Genomic DNA, 19,496 nt, shown 5'->3' with positions numbered 1-19,496 from the left:
GAGTCGGGATGGTCGTTCAACAAACGGAGCCACCAAGGTGCCCCTCGTTTGACTTTTAAAACTGGCTCTGGTTAAGTCAATGAACAGTCTGTAGCCTGGGGCAATCTTATTTCTCTACTGGTAGTAACTATTACCACCACCTTTTCAACTTTTTTCCCCACTAATGCATAAATACGCTTTGTAGGGAGAAGAAGTGCATCAACCGAGGCACAACAACAAAACACGATCTAGCCACAAAGCTAGATCCAAAATCTCACTGCGATACGATCAAGAGATTTACAAAGCTTCTGTTTCAGGTAAAGATACACTGATGCCAGTAATAAAGACACTTATATTAAGATTAATCAGGTAATTTTATTAAATATTTACCATTCAGCAGCAACCAACATGAACATCTGAGCTAACAGAATCTTTTGAAATGTTCTGCTATATAGCTGCTTCAGAAATACACGCACATGATAAACTGAACTGTTCGTTGCCAAAAAAAAACCTTTTTAAAAAATGGCTTCAAGAGCAAATAACACTGATTAATACTGTGCCCAAGCACTAGTCAACAATCTATTAAATTACAAAGGAAAAGGAAATCAAAGAAGCTTTGTTATCTTATATGCATGTCAACCTATTTAAATGGAAGGCTTTACTTCTTTAAAGCGACAGGAAGATGGAGGTTCCTGCGTGTGTGTATGTATTTAAGGATGTGATTACAAACACAAAGTGTTTCATCAAAGCAAAAGCTAGATCCAGAAATTTCCAACTGCAAAACTTGCAAGATACAAAGCTAAAATTCATATGTTCCTTTTCTCAATTATGAATACTTTCACTAAACATAAATATTTTAACATATATTAATTTTTCTGACATTCAAAATTGTAAAGTCAATATGGCAGAATTATTGTTAAAAGCACATATGTACAAATATTCTTTTTCCATACATAAAGTATTTGGCATAATTATAACAATCATACTGCATCCACAACTGTTTGCTTTTATTTTTACTTTTTTTTTTTTTACACATAATGGTATCTCTTATTAAAATTAACCAGTTATATACAAAAATACTTGAACATTTATTATAGAAAACCTCTATAACCAGCCTCAACAGCGTATACCTGCTGAATGGTTTCATTAAGAGAATATAAAAAAGTGGTCACTGCCTTCCAGGTAAGCTACCAACAAAAACAAACAAGGGTTAAACTAAAATGAGCTTCCCAACAAAAGAGGGAAAATATTTTACAGTGTGATTTAAAATACAGTTCATATTTATTGTCAATTGAGTGTTATAAACAGTCAGTAAAAGAAAAAAAAAAACAAAGATACAAAATACATTACTAAATACAAGGTGCTTTTTCTACACGCCTGCAACCGAAGCGTCAGCATCCCTATCTAGATCCGAGATGGTGTGTGTCGATCCTCAAGCCAGCGGGGTCTGCAGCCATCTCCCCCTTCAACAAAAACAGGATCAAGCTAAGAAGACAAGCCCCGGTAGGAGCCTGGAGAGTTGTGAAGAATTTTCCATTTGGTGCAAGATTAAAAGTTAATGCCCTTGCCTTTTGAAAGTCCTTTTGCCATTTAATCATGCTAATATATTTTCTCTAAGGTTTTTTTCTTCACTTACGCTATTGATTTAATACTGTCCTGTATTGATTCCTGAATTCTCGTTAATGGGACACATTAATTTGTGCCTATTTAACACGTGAACGTCTGCTCTTCTTCAGTGACAAATACGCTGCAGAGGAAATGATCAAGTAAGGAAGCGTGTACAAGATTCAAGTAAACATTTCTCCTGGGGGCTTTTGCTTAATCCAGCCAATTGGAACTCTCAAAGTAAATTGCACCTTGGAAGGAAATACAGTAGATACCATGATGTCAGGGTAGGAAAGGATTTACCAACCAATTCACAAAGTAGAGTTTTAAGAAAGTAGACAGTGGTCAATGTCACCAGCAACCTTAAAGAATTCCTTTGTTTCGAGAACAAAACACCTTGCAGCCCTATTCCTTCCAGCCCCTAAGTGTACTAACGAGCCTGCTTTAACTTGTAATTCTGTTGATGTGCACAGATGGACGGATGTCTTCTCATGGAAAGAGCGAGAAATCTCCCCTTATTTACAGAAGCCTTCTAGAGTAAGAACCCTTGTGTTAGGATGTGCATTGACTTAATAAGCTTTCTCGGAGTATCAAGTATTCAGTAAGAAGTATACAACAACGTCACGCGCCGTATTGTTGGACAATCTCGTCTTGGTTGTAAGATTAAACTAGATAAAAAAACAAACATAAAAAGGTACAGAAGAAGAGTCTTGAACACTATTCACCACTTCCAAACGAGAAACGTTTTAAGAAAAGTCAGCCATACTTCATGGAACATCTGGCGTTTTAGATCAGTAACTTGTAATATTGTGCAACATATTAATAAGCGAGTTTTAATTCCATTCACTGAAAGACGGGTCTGGGTAAGTTATTAAAGTGCCTACACTAAATGTCTCCTGGTCCTACTGCCTATTCTCTTGGAAACGGCCGGGCCCGCGGGCAGGGCACTAGCCGAGGGGCTCAGAGCTGCGAGACCTTGCGAGGCAGGGGCCGGGGCCGCGGGCCGGGCTCAGTCCTCCGGGTGCCGTTCTCGGGGTGGCCGGGTCGCGCGGCCAGGGGCTTGGGGGGCAGCGCGGGCGGCTCGGCCGTGACCGGGATGGAGAGGCTGTGAGGTAGCGGGACGGGCCGCCGCAGAGTCCGCTCGTACACGCTGTAGGGTGGCGGCGTCTTGCTCTCCTTGCGCACGGGCTCCTCCGGCCCCGCCGCCGCCGCCGGTTCGTTCCCCGGATTTTCGAAGCCTGAGGTTTCCGAGGTGCTACACCGGCTGAGGGAGGAGATCCCGCTGCTGTAGCTGCCCGACAGGGCCGGGGAGTTGGAGATCAGTCCTGGGGAGTGGTACTCCACGGGGGAGGGGGTGAAGGACTGCACCGAGCCCTGCCCAAAAGCAAGGGGAAAGGCAGAGAGAAGCGTCAGCGCGGTGGTGCGCACGGTGCGTGGCTGCACCGTGAACCCCCAGACCCAGAGCATCCGGCGTTGTAGCTCGGGAGCTTGTAATGCTGTGCAGCACATTAACATTCAAGCCCTAACTCCCGGTACTCAGAATGTCCCTGTATCTGGGGACAGGGCCTTTAAAGAGGTGGTACCTTAAAATGAGGCCTTCAGGATAGGCCGGCCTGGTGTCCTTGTAAGAGGGGACATTTGGACACACAGGGAAAAGACCACGTTGAAGGAGAGGGGGCCATGTGCCCGCCAAGGACAGAGGCCTCTGGAGGAGCCAAGCCTGGTGACACCTGTTTGGGGATCCTGTAGCCTCCAGAAACGGTGAGAAGATAAATCTCTCCTGTTTATGCCTCCTAACCTGTGGGGCTGGTGATGGCAGCCCTTCTGGGCCAACGGCGAACCCCCGGACTCAGATTTGAGGTGGTGGCACCCTCAGCACGGAACACCTTCATTCAAGCTTCCCTCACAGCCCATTTTACTCCTTATTTTCAGGATCAAAAGAGGATAAATGTGATCAGGAAGAAAATGCAGAGGCATATAATTAGTGTCATGATTTGGAAGACAGAGGACCAGAGACACCAGCGGCCGAAGGCTCTGGCAGTGCCGGCTTCGCTCTCCCTGCAGGGACGGACTCAGAACTGGAGGACCGCACCTCGGGCAGCGTGAGTGGGGACGGCCTCCCAGCAATGGCCTCCAAAGGCAGAACAGGTCCTGAGGGCTCGTGTGTGAGTTTGCTCCCATCCCAGACCCCTGAACCTAAAGTTAAGCTGCCCACGCATAGCTCTCAGGCTCCAGAGCCGGAAACAGGACTTGTTTCATCCAGAGTGTTTTCTAAAAACCTGACTCGGTTGCTAATTTTTTTAAATAGAAAGATTTCTTGTAACCCCCCACCTGTTTGGCATTTGATTAAAAAAAAAAAAAAAAACCTGGAAGTTGTAGCAACAATGGCTGGCTTTCTCTTAATGGAGATCATTTTTGAAACTGAGCAGGGGCATTCCCCTTGAGATGGGGCACGAACTCTTCAGTTTATTGTAGTCTTCCCCACACTCTTCTATCAGTCCCCACACTCTTCTATCAGCCTCCTTCGCTCATTCATGTCAGTGGTCTACCCTGTTGACATCTGAATTTGCTACTTCCCCATCAGGTGTCCTATGGAAAATGAGTGCTAAGTGTCGCTCTGTGAAAGAAGGGTTCCCCTGGGAAGTACCACGTATGATGTCCTCCTTGAGTACGTTCCAAGCATAGTAGCAGGTAAAAGTTTTACAATAAAGAAAATGAAAGGGCTTTGCTGCCTAGTGTTTTCTAAACTGACCTGACCATAGACCATTTTTTCCATTTATCACATAATGGTCCATAAAACTGATTTGGTATGGGACACATTTTTGCAAAATGTTATCCTAGACTAACTTCCTCTTAGTCTCTCCACTAATACTGGTAGACACAAATATGTTCCTTAGCAGGAGCCTAAAAATTAAGCATCGCCAATTAAGAGACCCAAATTCATGCTTGTTTTTATCAAAAATGAGACAACGCGTTCAAAGCAAGGCAGGTAGGCTAAGCCTTCTCCAGAGGAGGAAGTCCATCACTTAATTGCTAGGGGAAACGACGACGTTAAGGGAGCAAAGCTCATAACTTGGTAGCAGGGTGCCCTCTAACGTAACGCAGGAGTTACAACACAAACGTTCCATTTTCTTTTGAAACTCCTTTTGTAAATATACAGCTAGAAATCTACACCTGGCCAGGAAGAACATCACCAGCTCGAGAGAGAGAGAGAGAGAGAGAGAGAGACAGAGAGAGAGAGAGAGAGAGCGAGCGCGAGCGAGTGAGCGAGCGAGCATATACCACCTTGCTAAACAGGACTGTTTCGTAGCTACCTGAACATTCTCATCCCTTCATTTCTTTTTACAGAATCAATCTCTGTGACTGACTGTGTTGTTACTACTCTGCAAAAGCAAGTTGGAAAATGCAGAGGTTAACTGCATTAGCAATATGTGGGCGCTCCTTGCGAGTGAGGGTAAACGTAAGATGTGCAGACATCAGGTTGCTTTCTTTCCCTGAACATCAACGTGGCCGTCCATGGCTTCCGGAGCAAATGCAGTCACATGTACTTTATGATTAACAGCTGCATTGCAGAATGACAAAAAAACTAGCAAATAATCTGCACTCTCCAGCAAATTTCTACATCGGAAATGTTGGCAATGCAAATGAAATCACACTTCTTTGCAATTTTCTCCATTTTTGGGCTTTTGTTTTCCAGATCCTCAGTTTCTATCCACAACTATCCTTAGCACCCAGATGCAGTGGATCACGACCTGCCCCTATGTGTTTTTAGAAGCCAATTTGTCCTTTTCTTTCACGTTAGCTAGAAATACCTCCTCAACAAAAAGGACACAGAGCATCTACATCCTCAGTCGCTCAGGTACAAAAATCATTCTTTTCACAGCCACTTCAACCTTGTATTTGCTTCTGGTGCAGCAGCTCTGAACACCGCTGTCTATAGTTATTGACAATCCTTGCAGCCAGTCTGATTCAATTTGGATAGAGACTAAATATTATTCTTTACCTTCATGAGGGATTTTGTATGTTTAGAGATGTTAAATAGCCTATATTTACATATCAATTTAAATGTCTCACCTTTAAAGCTTTCCAAAGTGTTTCCTAGGAAGTTTTGATTTCATTTTTCTGTCTTGTTTTTATTTATTATCAAGTATATATCTCTACTGTAAATGAAACCTTAGAATAAAATATTAAGAGAGAAAAAGCTGGGTTTGACTTCGTTAAAATGGGTGAGTCTCAGAGAAGGAAAAAGGTACAGGTTTACTAGGTCTTGATTTTTGAGCTTTTCAATTTGTTTTTTCTTTTTTTCTGATGTTCTTTAGACCAAAGGAGCAAACTGAAAACACCCCAGGAAATACAGTGGGACCATATTTCTTTCCTAATTCAGTGTATACACAGACTCACTTTCCTCATTTGGGGAATGAGGCTAATAATCTGAAAACAAATGGCTTCATTCATGGAGGCAGCTCTCGGAAAGGTAAGTGTAGCATTCTTTTTTTGTCAATCTTCCTCCACCCCTTGTTTAGATATTCTTTGTCTGGTCTGTACCAATGAAAGCACTTCAGTGAGACCCCAGGGATGAGTCCTAAGGAAAGAAGGAACGTGGGCCCATCTCTAGCCTCTGTCTAAATGAGTCTGTACCTTCAGTGGAGACCTCCCAGCAGGCGAGGGGGACACTGCCGTCGTGTGTCTTGCTGGAGAAGCTGTAAACAGAGAGAGAAAGACTTTCAATTGAGAAAAACCAGAAAGGTGACTATCTGCAACTGTCTTCTATGTACAAACCCATACAGACGGCCCAGTGCCCAAGGCCCTCCAAAGCAAGGGGGGTGAGGGAGAAACTGAGTGACCCTTGTCCAAAATAGCTTCCTCACAAAGGATGGCAGCACCATGCCAGGGGACAATTGGTGAAAAGTCACCAGCGCATACATGATTCTATACAGAAGTGACAGAGGCTTGAACTGGTCCCATGTCCCATTTCTGAAAAGTCCAGATGCTCTTCCTTCCATTGCCCGATCTATTTCAAAAGGTGCTTTTGGGTATGAGGTGATGGGGAGAAGTTTTGGAAAACAGCTGCTGACTTTGACTGAGGCAGCAATGGGAAGACCCAGGCCAACCAGGCAACCTAGGAGGGGTCCGTGAGAATTTATAGCAGCCTCCCCTTTCACATCCCAATCCTCCCGAAACAGAAAAACCTTGGCCGCGTCCAAATAAAAAGTGAGACATTTTCTGTTTCTCTCCCTAATGCTCTTACATCTTCCTTTGCCCCAGTGGGGTGGGTGTTGGGGGGGAGGTGGAGTGCAAGTGGTACTTCTATGGATTTCATCATCATGGCAAAGAACTGCTCTCTGTTTCTCCAACTAGACTTTCAACCCTACACCTAGCGTTCAGGACGGGAGATGGCACGCCTCCGTGCGCTTGTAGGTCACAGCCAGCCCCCTGAAGCATAACAACGCACACGGAAAGCTGCCGTGACGCAGACAACACGGTGAGGGCGAGCCCGATTTCCCAGGTCCACCTCTGGAGGTTTCGGGGAATTCAGGGTCTGTTGCTCTGTGATAAGCTGCCATTCTCCCAGCTGTCAGAGGGGGCAGGGGGTGGTTGCAACTCTTTAGAGAGAGTTTGAAGGAAACAAAGACAGACAGTTACGGACCCCCCAACAAGTGACCACAGATGAGGACAGGAGGACAGACCAGGAGAGCAATCAGTGCAGAAGGGAGGCTGGTCCTGCCAGGTTCAATCAGGAGAGGTGAGTCACCTGCGTGCTCCCACTGCTGGGGGACCAGGGAGAGTGGCCCGCTGTTGCCTGCCCTGCACGCTAGGCAGGCCACCCGCACCTGCCACGCTCCAGCTCCAGCGTTTAGATCTCCTATCCTGTCCATGGTGGCTGTGGATCATGGAGGAAAATCACGTATGCTTGGAGGAACGGTTCCTGGCTGGGAACCGTGTTTCTCCCACTGCTGCGCGTGGCACAAGCCAAGGTTTCCTGTAGCTGAGCATCCGCTTCCTCCTGACTTGGGCATCGAGCGGCCCCACCCTGTGGACTCCACAGCAGCTCTCGCAGCCACGGCCTGTCCACAGAGATGGTTCTGAACAAAGGCCTTCTCCCACAGAGACCTGAAACAGCTGTCAGCGTCCTTGCCTATGAGTTTGAGTCGGCCTAAGAACTGAACTACCATCTTGGAAAATGTCTTCCAAGTTTGCAACACCAGTGACACAACCAGGGTTACACCGGAGACTGCTTGAATAGATGTACATCACGAATATGGTACCAGTTATTCGGCTGATGACTCTTAGCCATCCAGGGTGACTGGTATTCTCATGCAGATTACCAGTTAAGCCGGGTGATTGCTAGTTGTGGCTAAACATCTCAAGCCTTTCAAAACTAGTTGGTGATGTTTTAGTTTTGGCAAGTGTAGAACAAACTGGGCAGCACACAGTGCTGACACACGCTGGGATAGGTCAAGTCAACACAGCAGGTCTTAAAGACGGCACCATACCACGGTCACTAAGCAAACGGCTTGTTCCATTGGAAAGGGTGCCTGGTAATGCTATCAGCTCACAAAAAAAGTTTCTTCGGAATTTTCATTGGTTCTCAAAATGTAGGAAGGTTTGGTAAAATACCAATTCTAGGCCTTTACTCCAGAAATGGTGATCTCCTGATTCAGTAAGTCTGAGGTTAGGCCTAAGAATCTGCTTCTAAAAACACCACCGGAAGGAGATGAAGTACCCTCAATTAACCTCTTGAGAAATCTCACTCTTGAATACGGACTTCTTTCTGCAAGGGGCGGCAACGGACGTGTGGTCAACTGTTCCCCACAAGCCTATCATGTTTACGTTAGCCAATTCCTATTGAGGGGCAACGTGAAACCCCGGCGTCAGTCCCGAGTTACAGTGCAGTGGCTGAGTTAGAGAGCTTGACAGGAACGAGGTGGTTCACGCAAAGGACAGAGAAAATCCTACTGGCTTGGCAAGGTTAGGATACCTCCCCAAACCCCGAGGACGGGGCTAGCAGGAGAATATTCTACAAAATCTGTCTGTGGCGTTGATAAGGAATGGAGCGCTGTTGGACTTAGTGTAGTGAGAAGTTCAGGAAAGAGGGAAAACACGGCAAATGAATTATGCAGCTACTGAGGTTTTTACCTCAGACATCAAATGCCTACCTTTCTCTGAGGAATTCACATCAAGCTGGAGTAGTTATAAAAGTGATTTTATAAAAGTGATCATTCAAAAGCTTCAAATACCCACCAGTCTGTGTGGGTCTTGGAGGGACAGGGGGAGAGAGAATTTTCCCACTATCCGACATGTTCTTGGCTTCTTTCCCACTGTCCAGGCTCCAGCTGCTAGGGGTGGGATTCACAGCTGGAAGGGAATAAAACAGCTAAAAACACACCATCCACTTTGGCCTTTGAGCACTTGTGATCTTAGAAGAAAGTCAAATTATCCAGAATGAAAACACTCGACTGGATTAAAAAACAACAGGAAACCTCCTAAATACTAGACTTTTATTTAATTGCTTACCTCACAGTTATAGTTGACGTTTAACTGGGTGATAGCATGGGTGCTTATTTCCCCTCAAGCAGTCCAACAGAACTACAGATCTCGGCAAGAGCATAGAATCTTGTTGACAATTACAAATGTGTTTAGATGCTGGATAACAGATGGAGGATGTAGTCACTAAACTATTTTAAAATTTGGTTTCTAGGGGAAATTTCTGGACAAATGGCATCCAAAAGGGGGAAAGGCAGTGAAAGGCTAATATTTCAACTACCTGGCAGAATTACCATACTACACCATCCTGATGACCAACTCTTTCAGAAAAGAACTCTTGTTGCTGAAATCAATGGATTATACTGAGGTATGTCCTGAAAAAAAGTAATTTGGAATACTGACAGTAGCATTCCTTTTTTGTAATTTGTCAGTTCTATGCTTCGCTAAGGTGCAGAAATATGGAACAACCCTGTTAGGAACAAGGGCAAGGCACCCAAGATTATAAATGGCTGCTATGAAATAAGGTTTACAGAAGCAAGTCTTGAGAGTTCCTATAGCTTGCTCCCTGGACAGACACTGCCATCTGGTGGACATGTATCGAATTCCAACATTTCACTCTAAACTATCACATTCATTTTAATGGGATGAAATTACCACTCAAAATAATTTTTCTCTGTTCGTTTTCAATTTGCTTTGTGGTGTCCTTTGGTAGAAGCGGCGAGAAAAACACTAAGCTCTTCAGGCAAAGATTAATATCTGACCTGTAATGTTAAAGCAAAATTTGTGTTTTAAAATAATTTTGGCTACCTTCTCACGGATTTCAATCTCTCAAGGAAAGTTTTAATGTAAATCTGTCCATGTACTCAAATGACAATACAGTTTAGTTCTTAATGAGGACAATTAAAGTGCACTTTACGGGAACATTTCATTAGTGACTCTTGATTCATTGGCTTCCGGGACCACTTGATTTTTGAGGCTTGACCCTGAGAGAGGCAAGTGGGTGACTTGCTGCAAGCCCCCACCCGCACAGCGGAGGAAATCACATTTAATCTGCTCTTCATCTTCTGCTGTGTTGCACAGACTGATGCTAATTGGCTATTAACTGCTATGCATGCGTTTCTCATTTTGTGTGTGACCTTGAGGCAGGGCACACTCCATTATGCACTGGATTGCAATTTTTAAATAGATACTGAGTCCCCACAAACAACAGATGAACAGAGTGAGCTTTGTAAAGAAACAAAGGGTGGGACCCGGCAATCAATCCGGGATGGTGGTGGTTTCACTGTGCTGAACGTGTACCTAACTGGCAACTCAGTTTCAGGGACTGCAGGCATCGCTCGGTGACGCGACACCAAAGGCCATTCAACAGGAGTTCCTAACTTGCTCAGATTTTATGGTTAAATCTTACAAGGAAGCAGTTTTGAAAGAATGCATCAGCAATGGCTGTCTTTCATTAATCCGCTAAGGGGCAAATTAGTCCCGATCATTAAAGATCTGGAGACCTGCCTTGCACACTGACACACGGAAGACTGGAGGAAATGAGGACACAACACAGCCTTCCACATTTCAGGACTGACGAAGGGGCAGGCTTTATACCCACCTTTTTCAGGTGCAGAAAGATTTGGGTCACTGCGTGGCAAGGCCCCATCTCCAATATGATTAAACAGCAGCCTCTGGAAAGGTACAAGGGTCTATTTTTACCATATAATTCGCTGTCATGTGAGACCTTCTAGAAAATGAGATGGTTGTCTCATTACTGAAACTTTTTGTTCAAAATAATTTTTACATGGTATATGATGAGCCTCTGAACCAAGAATTCAGTTATATTTAAGGAAAAAAGGGGAGAAGAGCCCTAAGTTTTAAAAGTTTGTATTAGGGGCGCCTGTGTGGCTCAGCCGGTTGTGTCCAACCTCAGCTCAGGTCATGATCTCCTAGTTCGTGAGTTTGAGCCCTGTGTCAGGCTCTGTGCTGACAGCTCGGAGCTTGGAGCCTGCTTCAGATTCTGTGTCTCCCTCTCTCTCAGCCTCTCCCAACTTCAAACTCTCTCTCTCAAAAATAAATAAACTTTTAAAAAAATTGAAAAAAAAAAAAAGTTTGTATTGTATTTACCATTTACATTTAAAATCTATCTTCATAATAAAATGGAGGGAAAAAACAGTAAAGAGCAGGTAAGCTATGGTGCTCTTTCTAAATACGAATGCTAGGTTGGTGATATGAAACGAAGAATTAAAGAAATATTAGCTCAAAAAAGTTTTCGATCCTAGGTTAAAAACATGGGACATGGACAGTATTCTACAATTTTTAGCTCACGAAAATGCCACTTTGACATGGTTCTCCCTAACCCGGTGGAAGGAAAAGTGCGAGTCCCGAACAGGAGACGCACCACACTGTAGCGGAGCTGTGGTTACCACACCCTGCATCACGTTTTACCCAAAGCAGAAAAGTCGGAGGCTAATCGGGGCAGGCTTTCAGAGTCGCCCATGCTGGCACCATGCACTCCTGGAGCAGATGGAACAGAGTGTGAAGTTCCCTGGCAACACCAAGTGACAAAGGGAAATAAAACTGGGGAGCTGCTTCAGCCAAACGCACTCAGAATTTCTGCCAGAGACATCAGTGTGGTGCAGATGAGGCATCCTGGAGCTTTCGGGAAGATTACACAATCAGCAAAGATAAACCAATCAAGCCCCATCCCACTCGCTCCCATCCATTTCCAGATGCAGCTACAGGCTTCTGCCAGGATGGTGTAGAAAAACAGAAAAATTAGCTGGAACATAAACAAGAAGTGTAGTTCTCTGCTCCTAAGTTATTCCCAAAGCATCTGTAAAACCAAGAGATACCCAACCTTTGAAACCACACTTCACAGGCCTTGAAGTGCCCACAGGGCCGGGCCTTTGGTCCTGCCCTCCCGGACTAAGAGGGATCACTTCAAAACCAAGTCCAGGCAGGACATGGGGGCCACAGGGCTTTACTCTGGAGGGGTACAGGGAAAGCCCGGCACTCAACTGCTTCTCCCTCAATGCACTACAGAAGAAGGGAAGAGGGGGAACAGAAATGGTCCCTGCCCCCCTGGGAACCTCAGAAAGGAACAACAGAAGCTCTCTCAAACCAGGTAGAGGTCAAAAGAAAGGCTGCAGGATAGATCATGCTTGTCCTGAACGGCCTTTCGTTAATGTAAAAAGCTGCTCCAGGTTTCTGCTACACACACATGCAAACACACGCAGACACTCCAACTCATCCTCCTAATTACCCCTTGTAATGTTTAAATAGCAGCAGTGAACTAGAGAGTCAGGTCAAGGAGGGTGACATCATGTCCCGTTTTCTGCTCAGCGTTACTGCTCAGGCAACGACCCTTGCATCTGTGTTGGAAATAGGACTCCAAAAGAAACTGGGAGCAGTGGGCATGGGACGGAGGTTCGCTCTCACTCAGACGGACTTGTCTAACGCAGCCCGTCTGACTGCCTCTGGCAGCCATGCTATTTCTCTGTAGAGACATGTAAGCGATTCCAGGCATCTGCTGGTTTTCTAAGTATCTCCATCCCCCAAGGACTACCTGAGAAGGCTCCACAGGTGTCGGATAGATGGCACTACATGGTCTCTCTCTCGGGGACAGGCAAGAGTTTTCTCTGGAATGCTTGTGTTTGTCAGACAACAAAGGGGAAGCTGGGGAGAGAAGAAAGGATCATCAGGGGGCGGTGCTGGACCGGGCTGGAGGACGGGGCTGGGGTGGGGGTGGGGGGGGCAGCCGGCCTTGGTTCAGGAGACCGAAGCCACAGCTCCTGGGGGCTGGAGGCTCTGCGGGCACCCTCGGTCTACCCCACGCCCGGGCACTGACCTCTGGCACTCGATGGGGCGGAACTTGTCACATTAGGTGAAGCAGAGTGAGTAGAACTCAAGCTTGAGGTAGACGGACTTGGCTGGAAATACACAGGAGCTGTTATCACACACTGCTTGGAGGCTTCGGACAACACTGACATATTTAAAACAAAATCACTGCCCTTTTTTTCCCTCCAAAGTAGCCAAAAAGGAAAAAACACGTAGAAATCTAGAAATATTTCAGACCAAGAAGGAAGCCTGTCTGAATTATTCCAGAATACAAGATTTTAAAACAAAACAGTCTAAAAAAAATCTGAGATTTTGACTCCTGCCAAGGGAAGACATTCACGTTAGTTTCGGCAACATACTAGGACTCGGGACCAGACAGAGCACAGTCCCAGCCGAGGGCACGTCAATAGGCGAGTGCTTCTAAAAGGCAGAAGACACTCCTTGTTTTCTCCCAAAACTGTGTTTGAAGCATGAATTCCATAATGTGTATTTTGCCCCTTTTCTGAAGACAGTGGTGAGGAAAATTTCAGCTTGTTCTTCCTAATTCTGAATGCCGTATTAGCAGTGTCTAAATAAAATTTCGTGTTGCTAGAGTTCACTAATGTTCTTATCAACTGTGTTTTTCCTTTAGTAACAATACTTCGATTATGAAACTCTGTTGACATGTACCTAGGTAGAGAGATGTTCTAATGTATGTGTATGTATTGTGAAACAAAAAGGCCACTCAGCAATGCTAAGAGGCAGCTAGCTCGTGGTGATATGCTCAGAGGCCCCAGGTGAAGAAGCAAATCGGAGGTATGTTCCAAAGCTAACCCTGTAAAGCTTGCCCGGGTTCCCCATTCCTGCCCAAGTCTTCTGAGCGTGGATGGGCAGTTTTGAGAGAACTATCTTTGGAGACTCCAGAGACCAACAAAGCAGTAAGAGGGTTTAAAGGTTTGTCCTTAACTCAAGTTCTTGCTCGCAGATCTGTTCATGAGCACAGCAGAGTGAAGAGAAACTCTCATGATAGAGACAGAAAAGGAATATACACGACCAGACGATTAAAAAGCTAATCAAGTACCTGCATGTTAAAGACTTCATCAGAGCTTTCTGATTGCCCTGTAATATTGCTTACTTCAGCAGAAGCTTGTGAGGACAGTGAGGAGGAAGAGTATCGGTTGACAGCTGGGTAACTTAATGGGCTGTTTTGGGGGAAAGAAAACGGTCATTAACGCAGTCTCTGAATTGCACTTCATCGCATGCTGGCATGGTATAAAACCAAAGGAAAAAATATATACATCCCATTTTGTTGTCTCCTGTTTGCCTCAATATAATCAAATGTTTGAGTTTATTTATTTCTCATGCTGTTGCTGGTTTACCAGTGGCAGATGTCTGCAGCTGCCTTGCGGGTTAATTATTTCATTAAGAAACAGCGTATTTGACAAATTGTGCCATAAAGAAAGAGAGCATCATTCCAGATCATCTTGTGGGGATGCCAAATTATAAGATAATTCAGAATACGACTTACCTGCGTCTAGGAATTACCCTGGTACCATCTGGACTCATAGAAGCAGGTGCTGAGTTTCTACACACGCGAGGGCTTCCATTAGAAAAATGGACCGGACTGGCTTGTATACAGGCAGAGAACTCCTAGAGATGTCGTAAAGCGCATATTTAAGAGTCATTACGTGGGCAAAGTAACCGGTGAGGTATTTTAGCATCCTGTGACGAGGCGCAAAGGTTATAAAGGTAAGTTGCAGTACTAGTAAGCTTTCTCACCCTTACTTTTTGGTTTTCATAAAAGCTGAACACAGCATATAGGAGATCATCCAATTTTAGTATTGGAGGACTCCCTGGTAAAATGATGCAGTTTGGTAGAAAAACCAAAAGATGTCACTCTTGGATACTTCATCATCCCTCTAATGAAAGGCAAATGGCAGTGGTCAGACTGCCCCCTCTGGGCACTCTGTGTACATACCTGAATCCCTAAACTTGACTTCATCACAAAGAACTGGTCCACCAGCTTTTTGTGTAAGGGTCTCATATCTTGAGGTACAAACTTCTCATGCACGGCCAAACCAAATTCCAAAATCTGTGCCTTGATAATAGATAAGGAAGAAACCGACATCAATGAGGAACATGACTAGGTAAGTGTGAAGGCATCAGGCACTGCACCATGCATCCTGCCTGCGTTCCTGTGAATCCCATCTCCCCCAGGAGATCCGAACAACCCTTCACTCACAGGGTGAGGATCGGAAAGCTCTCTTGACTTCCCTGCTAACCTTTCTTTCCCGTGAGATCTGCAATAACAACCCTCTTTAGCAAATATGTGTCCCTCTGGCCCCTTCTGCACTTGCCAGGATCGGGAAGGGGTAGCTCCCTGTTCGTGGGATCCAGGGCTTCTCCCCGAGGGGTCTCTTTCCTGGACGGCACCCCCTTGTCCACATTACTCTTCTCTCTTCCATCAGGCTCTTCTGTGCCCATCCACCCCTCCCTCCAGGTTTCCAAAATTCGTAGGGGGGCCATAGAGGTAAAGTAGGAACAGGAATTCTATTATAGTTGCTATGCTTGTTTTTGTTAAAAGCTATTATTTTTGTTCACTTATTATAATGCAATGGTTGGAGCAGCTCCTACTAAAGAAAAAAAAAGGTATCTTGCCGTGAGGATACAAAATACATGAACATAAACATTCAGGTTTCTTTTGTTCTTCAGGTACTAATAGTGCTTAATTCCTCCGATTTGAGAATCAGCTGTCTTTTACATTTTAAAAAATGGCCCATGCTAAAGTGGTCAAAAGCGCAAACAGCACCGACTGTGAGGAAAGCAAGTCACACCATTACCACCATGGTTCTTATCTTTACAGCTTGGGAGGATTCAAGATTGAAAGCTCAGGTCAAACAGGACGGAGCCTGGTGTGTTAGAGCATCCAGAACCTTCCCTATGGGGACAGGACTGGGGCAGCTCCTACCCACCACCAGTGTATTTTCATAAAGATAAAAATACCGTAAACACCAATGACACCTTTAGAAGGAGCAATATGAGTGGAATGCATGTTTGAGGCCTAAGTCTGATGAGGGGTAGAAGGGCATGAGAGAGTTGACCTCAAGGGTAGGAGTTCAGTCTCCATTTTATTTTATGTCTTTATTTTATTTTGAGAGAGAGACAGAGAGCATGAGCAGGGGAGGAGCAGAGAGAGAGGGAGACACAGAATCCAAAGCAGGCTCCAGGCTCTGAGCTGTCAGCACAGAGCCCAACGCGGTCTCCGTTTTAAACACTTGCTGTTAGGCAACCTCTCTTTTGTCCAAATCAGGTTGAATGCCGGAGTCCAGCTCCAGCAGGTCCAGGGCTCCCTGAGGGATGGACAGTGTTGGTGAAAGAGAGTGAGAGAACCTCGGCTTCTTTCCTTCTGTTCACCAGGCAGGTTTCTCTGCTCTGACCCGAGAGTCAGCTTTATTTATTGAAAAAATGTATGGGGGTCCAAACAGAAGTGGCAATTGCCTTAGACAATAACTTATGATAACAAATTCTTTGGTATATAAAAATTTCCCAGAACATAGATTGGTGGAAGACTCCTGCATAATCTTTATCAATAGGTGACTAGATGTTTATCACGCGGGGAAAGAAGGGATCTGTAGCATTCAAATACAAGGCAAGTTTTTAGCATAGCGAAGGCAAGAGTTAGGTCTTTGTGAGCAGGGGTCAATAGCCTGTTTTCTGAGGGGAAGAAAAATAGGTTTTCTCAGGGAATGTAACTTTTGCTCCTATAATCACAAAAGAAGAAACTCCTATCACAAGGTTTTTCACAAGGTACAATTCACATATTTTAAGCATAAAGGCAAGTCCCTCCTGATATCAGTCAGTCAGGCGCCTTGGGGTTGGTGCTCAAGCAGAAATTGAGTGGGTGTAGACGCTGGTCGGTAGCCATCTGATGGTGGGAGCCTTGCAAACCCATCTTGCCTCACAAGGAGACTTTTCCTCTACGTATGTGATCAGAGAGACCCAGCTTCCCGCAGTTGAAGGCTGGGTTCTCCTGGAAGTGGACTCTGGCATGGAGATTACTTATTGGGGAGTCACCCAGAATCAATCCCTGCCTGTGTAAGGGAGCAGCAGAGGCAGGACTAGACTAAGACGAAGCCGAGACACAGGGCGGTCCCGGCAGCCTCTGCTGACACCAGGGGAGCTCTGGGCCTCAGACAGGCTGTCAGAACTGTGCTGTGTTGGGCCCAAATGGGCAGAGCAGGCAGTGCTCTGCAGCTGAGGCAGTAGCTGAAGGACCTGAGAGCCGCAGGGCTCTGTCAACTGCCACCACTCTCCTCAACTGGGCAACTAGGCCTTTTGGAAGAGCCGGTGGAGCAGTGCGTCTCCGAGTCTACAAGGCAGTTGTTATCTGAACCACCTCACAGAGGTCCAGAGGAGCAGGGTGCCCTCACTAACCTCAACCCCTCCTACTATAGTCTGGCAAAGATGACAGGACTTGCCCAAGGTTACATTGCAGTCACCTGTACTGACTGTCCTGTGACAGAGATCTAGAGTTTCCTACAACAAGGCTCTTTCCACAAGACCCTACGAACATAATCAGGCAGGATGTGGAGAAAACAAAGGTTCCTGATTTTCTTTTTCTTTTCTTTCTTTTTTTAATGTTTATTCATTTTTGAGAGAGAGGGAGAGAGAGAGAGAGAAAGCGCAAGCATGATTGGGGGAGGGACAGAGAGAGAGAGGGGGAGACACAGAATCCAAAGCAGGCTCCAGGCTCTCAGCTGTCAGCACAGAGCCTGATGCAGGGCTCGAACCCAGGAACTATGAGATCATAACCTGAGCTGAAGTCAGACATCTAACTGAGCCACCCAAGAGCACCTTGGCCCTTTTAATTATAATTCTGGGGAATGAATTCAGTCCGACTGAATATAGCAAGTAAAAGCCCTGCATTGAGGCAAACCACTCCCAAGAGACTGCTCAGGTTAAGTACAGATTTTTGAGTATCAACAAAGGCTATACTTACTGCATAATCATAAGAATTGGATAACCTAACCTGCCCACTTCTAGTGTCTACATCTTCCCCAGGCCCACGATGAGAACTTATTCTCTATTTCCTTACAGCTCAACTTCAAGTAACTCCTTTCTCTTTTCCAGAAGCTGCATACCTGGCCATTTTCCAGCCATAGCCCCTGTCCCTTCTTTCTCCCTAGGATTAAATTCTGTGGCGTAACCCTGCAGAGCATAAAATGTGGACTAAAATCAGATACAACCTCATCATTTTCTAATCCAAAAGGGCAGGCCTTATTTGTTAATTACTCTGGTCTTATCAAGCAGAAAGAGACGCTCTGGTCACATTTTATCATGCGTATTCCATTTTTTATGGAATAATCATCACGGCTCCTACCTCAGAGGTTTTCCATCCATTTTCAGGCCAAGAGCCATCAATAGGAACACAGCAGGCAAGAGATTACTCAGGGCCTTGCGCTTGAGGGAACTAAGTAAAGATCAACTGTGCCTCCTCGGAGTAGAAAGTGATGAGGTTGGATCTAGGTTTGGGCCTCTCATACCACCTATAGGCCTCATCTGCCAAACATGCTGCTGTTTTACAGCAGCCTATTGATTGCTCCCTTACTATAACATGTAAGTCAGAATCTTATGCCTTCATTCACTCATTCATTTATCTACTCCTTTGTTTTGAGTTGGCCTGGACTTATGTGAGTCCAAAATTGTGAGTGAGAAGTTGGCATCAAGCCTCCAGCAAGACTTTAGGGAGAGAACATTCAAACACTATTCTAAGAGACTACATGAAGTTGTCTGTTATAAGGGGCTGCCATAGTTTACTCACTGTTAAATTTACTCTTGCATCAATGTAGGAAGTTAAAGTAAAAACTAGCAATTTCAAATACATTACAGATGAATCTGTAACCCTTGACTGACCTCTTCTGTTAGAACACTGGTGGAGAGAACCAAGTAGATGGGTCCCTGGGTAACCGTGCACAGCAGTCTTGACAGGAGAGAGAGGAGGTGATTGGCTTCTGCCCCCACCTTACCTGCTCAAGCATCAGCTCTCTTAACCGTGCAATTTTCTCTCCATCTTCAGGGTGACTTAAGATATAGTCTTTGACAAAAAATGCCTAGAAAGAGAAGGGATAGTCAGTTTACTTCAGGAGAGTTAAAAAGGAAGTGAAAGACGCAGCTGCTTCTAAAGACTTGGCATATTTTTTTTTAATTTATTTATTTTGTGGGGGGGGCGGGAGCGAGGGGCAGAGAGAAAGGGAGAGAGAACCCCAAGCACACTCTGTGCTGACAGCGCAGAGCTTGGTGTAGGGCTCAAATTCACAAACTAAGACCATGACCTGAGCCCAAGTCCAGTGTTGGACACTTAATCGACTGAGCCACCCAGGTGACCCATGGACCTGGTGTCTTTAAAGAAACACCACTGTAAACCACATTTCTTGGGCAGAAGGAAATGCTCCTATTGGGGCAGCTGGTCAGAAAGGGAATAAAAGGAAAGGACTGTGTAAGGGAGAGCAGGGATGGTATAAACAAGGATCTTTGGAAAACTACACAAACAGCAAATCAAATCAATAAGCTGTATGTCCTAAAACAAAGTGCTTTAAGATTCAGTATGACAAAAATGATCACCTCCT

General features: G+C 45.2%; 1 protein-coding gene across 3 annotated transcripts in view; it reads right to left on the bottom strand.

Moving 5' to 3' along the window:
- Positions 1–334: 334 nt before the first annotated feature.
- Positions 335–19,496, bottom strand: part of DOCK4 (dedicator of cytokinesis 4) — a 417,061-nt gene continuing 397,899 nt past the window's right edge. For 2 of the 3 annotated variants that reach the window (XM_029924788.1, XM_029924789.1), the window contains 10 exons: positions 18,897–18,980; positions 14,849–14,968; positions 14,399–14,520; positions 13,952–14,072; positions 12,902–12,983; positions 12,620–12,729; positions 10,670–10,742; positions 8,827–8,940; positions 6,223–6,284; positions 335–2,958 (listed from right to left, as the gene is read on the bottom strand). In XM_029924788.1, the coding sequence (XP_029780648.1) occupies positions 2,545–2,958; positions 6,223–6,284; positions 8,827–8,940; positions 10,670–10,742; positions 12,620–12,729; positions 12,902–12,983; positions 13,952–14,072; positions 14,399–14,520; positions 14,849–14,968; positions 18,897–18,980 (1,302 nt within the window). In that variant the 3' untranslated portion in view covers positions 335–2,544. The remainder of the gene's footprint in view (positions 2,959–6,222; positions 6,285–8,826; positions 8,941–10,669; positions 10,743–12,619; positions 12,730–12,901; positions 12,984–13,951; positions 14,073–14,398; positions 14,521–14,848; positions 14,969–18,896; positions 18,981–19,496) is intronic. The other variant, XM_029924790.1, reaches the window with a different exon arrangement.

Source organism: Suricata suricatta, chromosome 2 (genome assembly GCF_006229205.1).
Source record: "Suricata suricatta isolate VVHF042 chromosome 2, meerkat_22Aug2017_6uvM2_HiC, whole genome shotgun sequence".
Lineage (NCBI taxonomy): Eukaryota > Metazoa > Chordata > Mammalia > Carnivora > Herpestidae > Suricata > Suricata suricatta.
The sequence above is the reverse complement of the archived record's forward strand: the minus strand, read 5'-3'. Positions and strand labels throughout refer to the sequence as shown.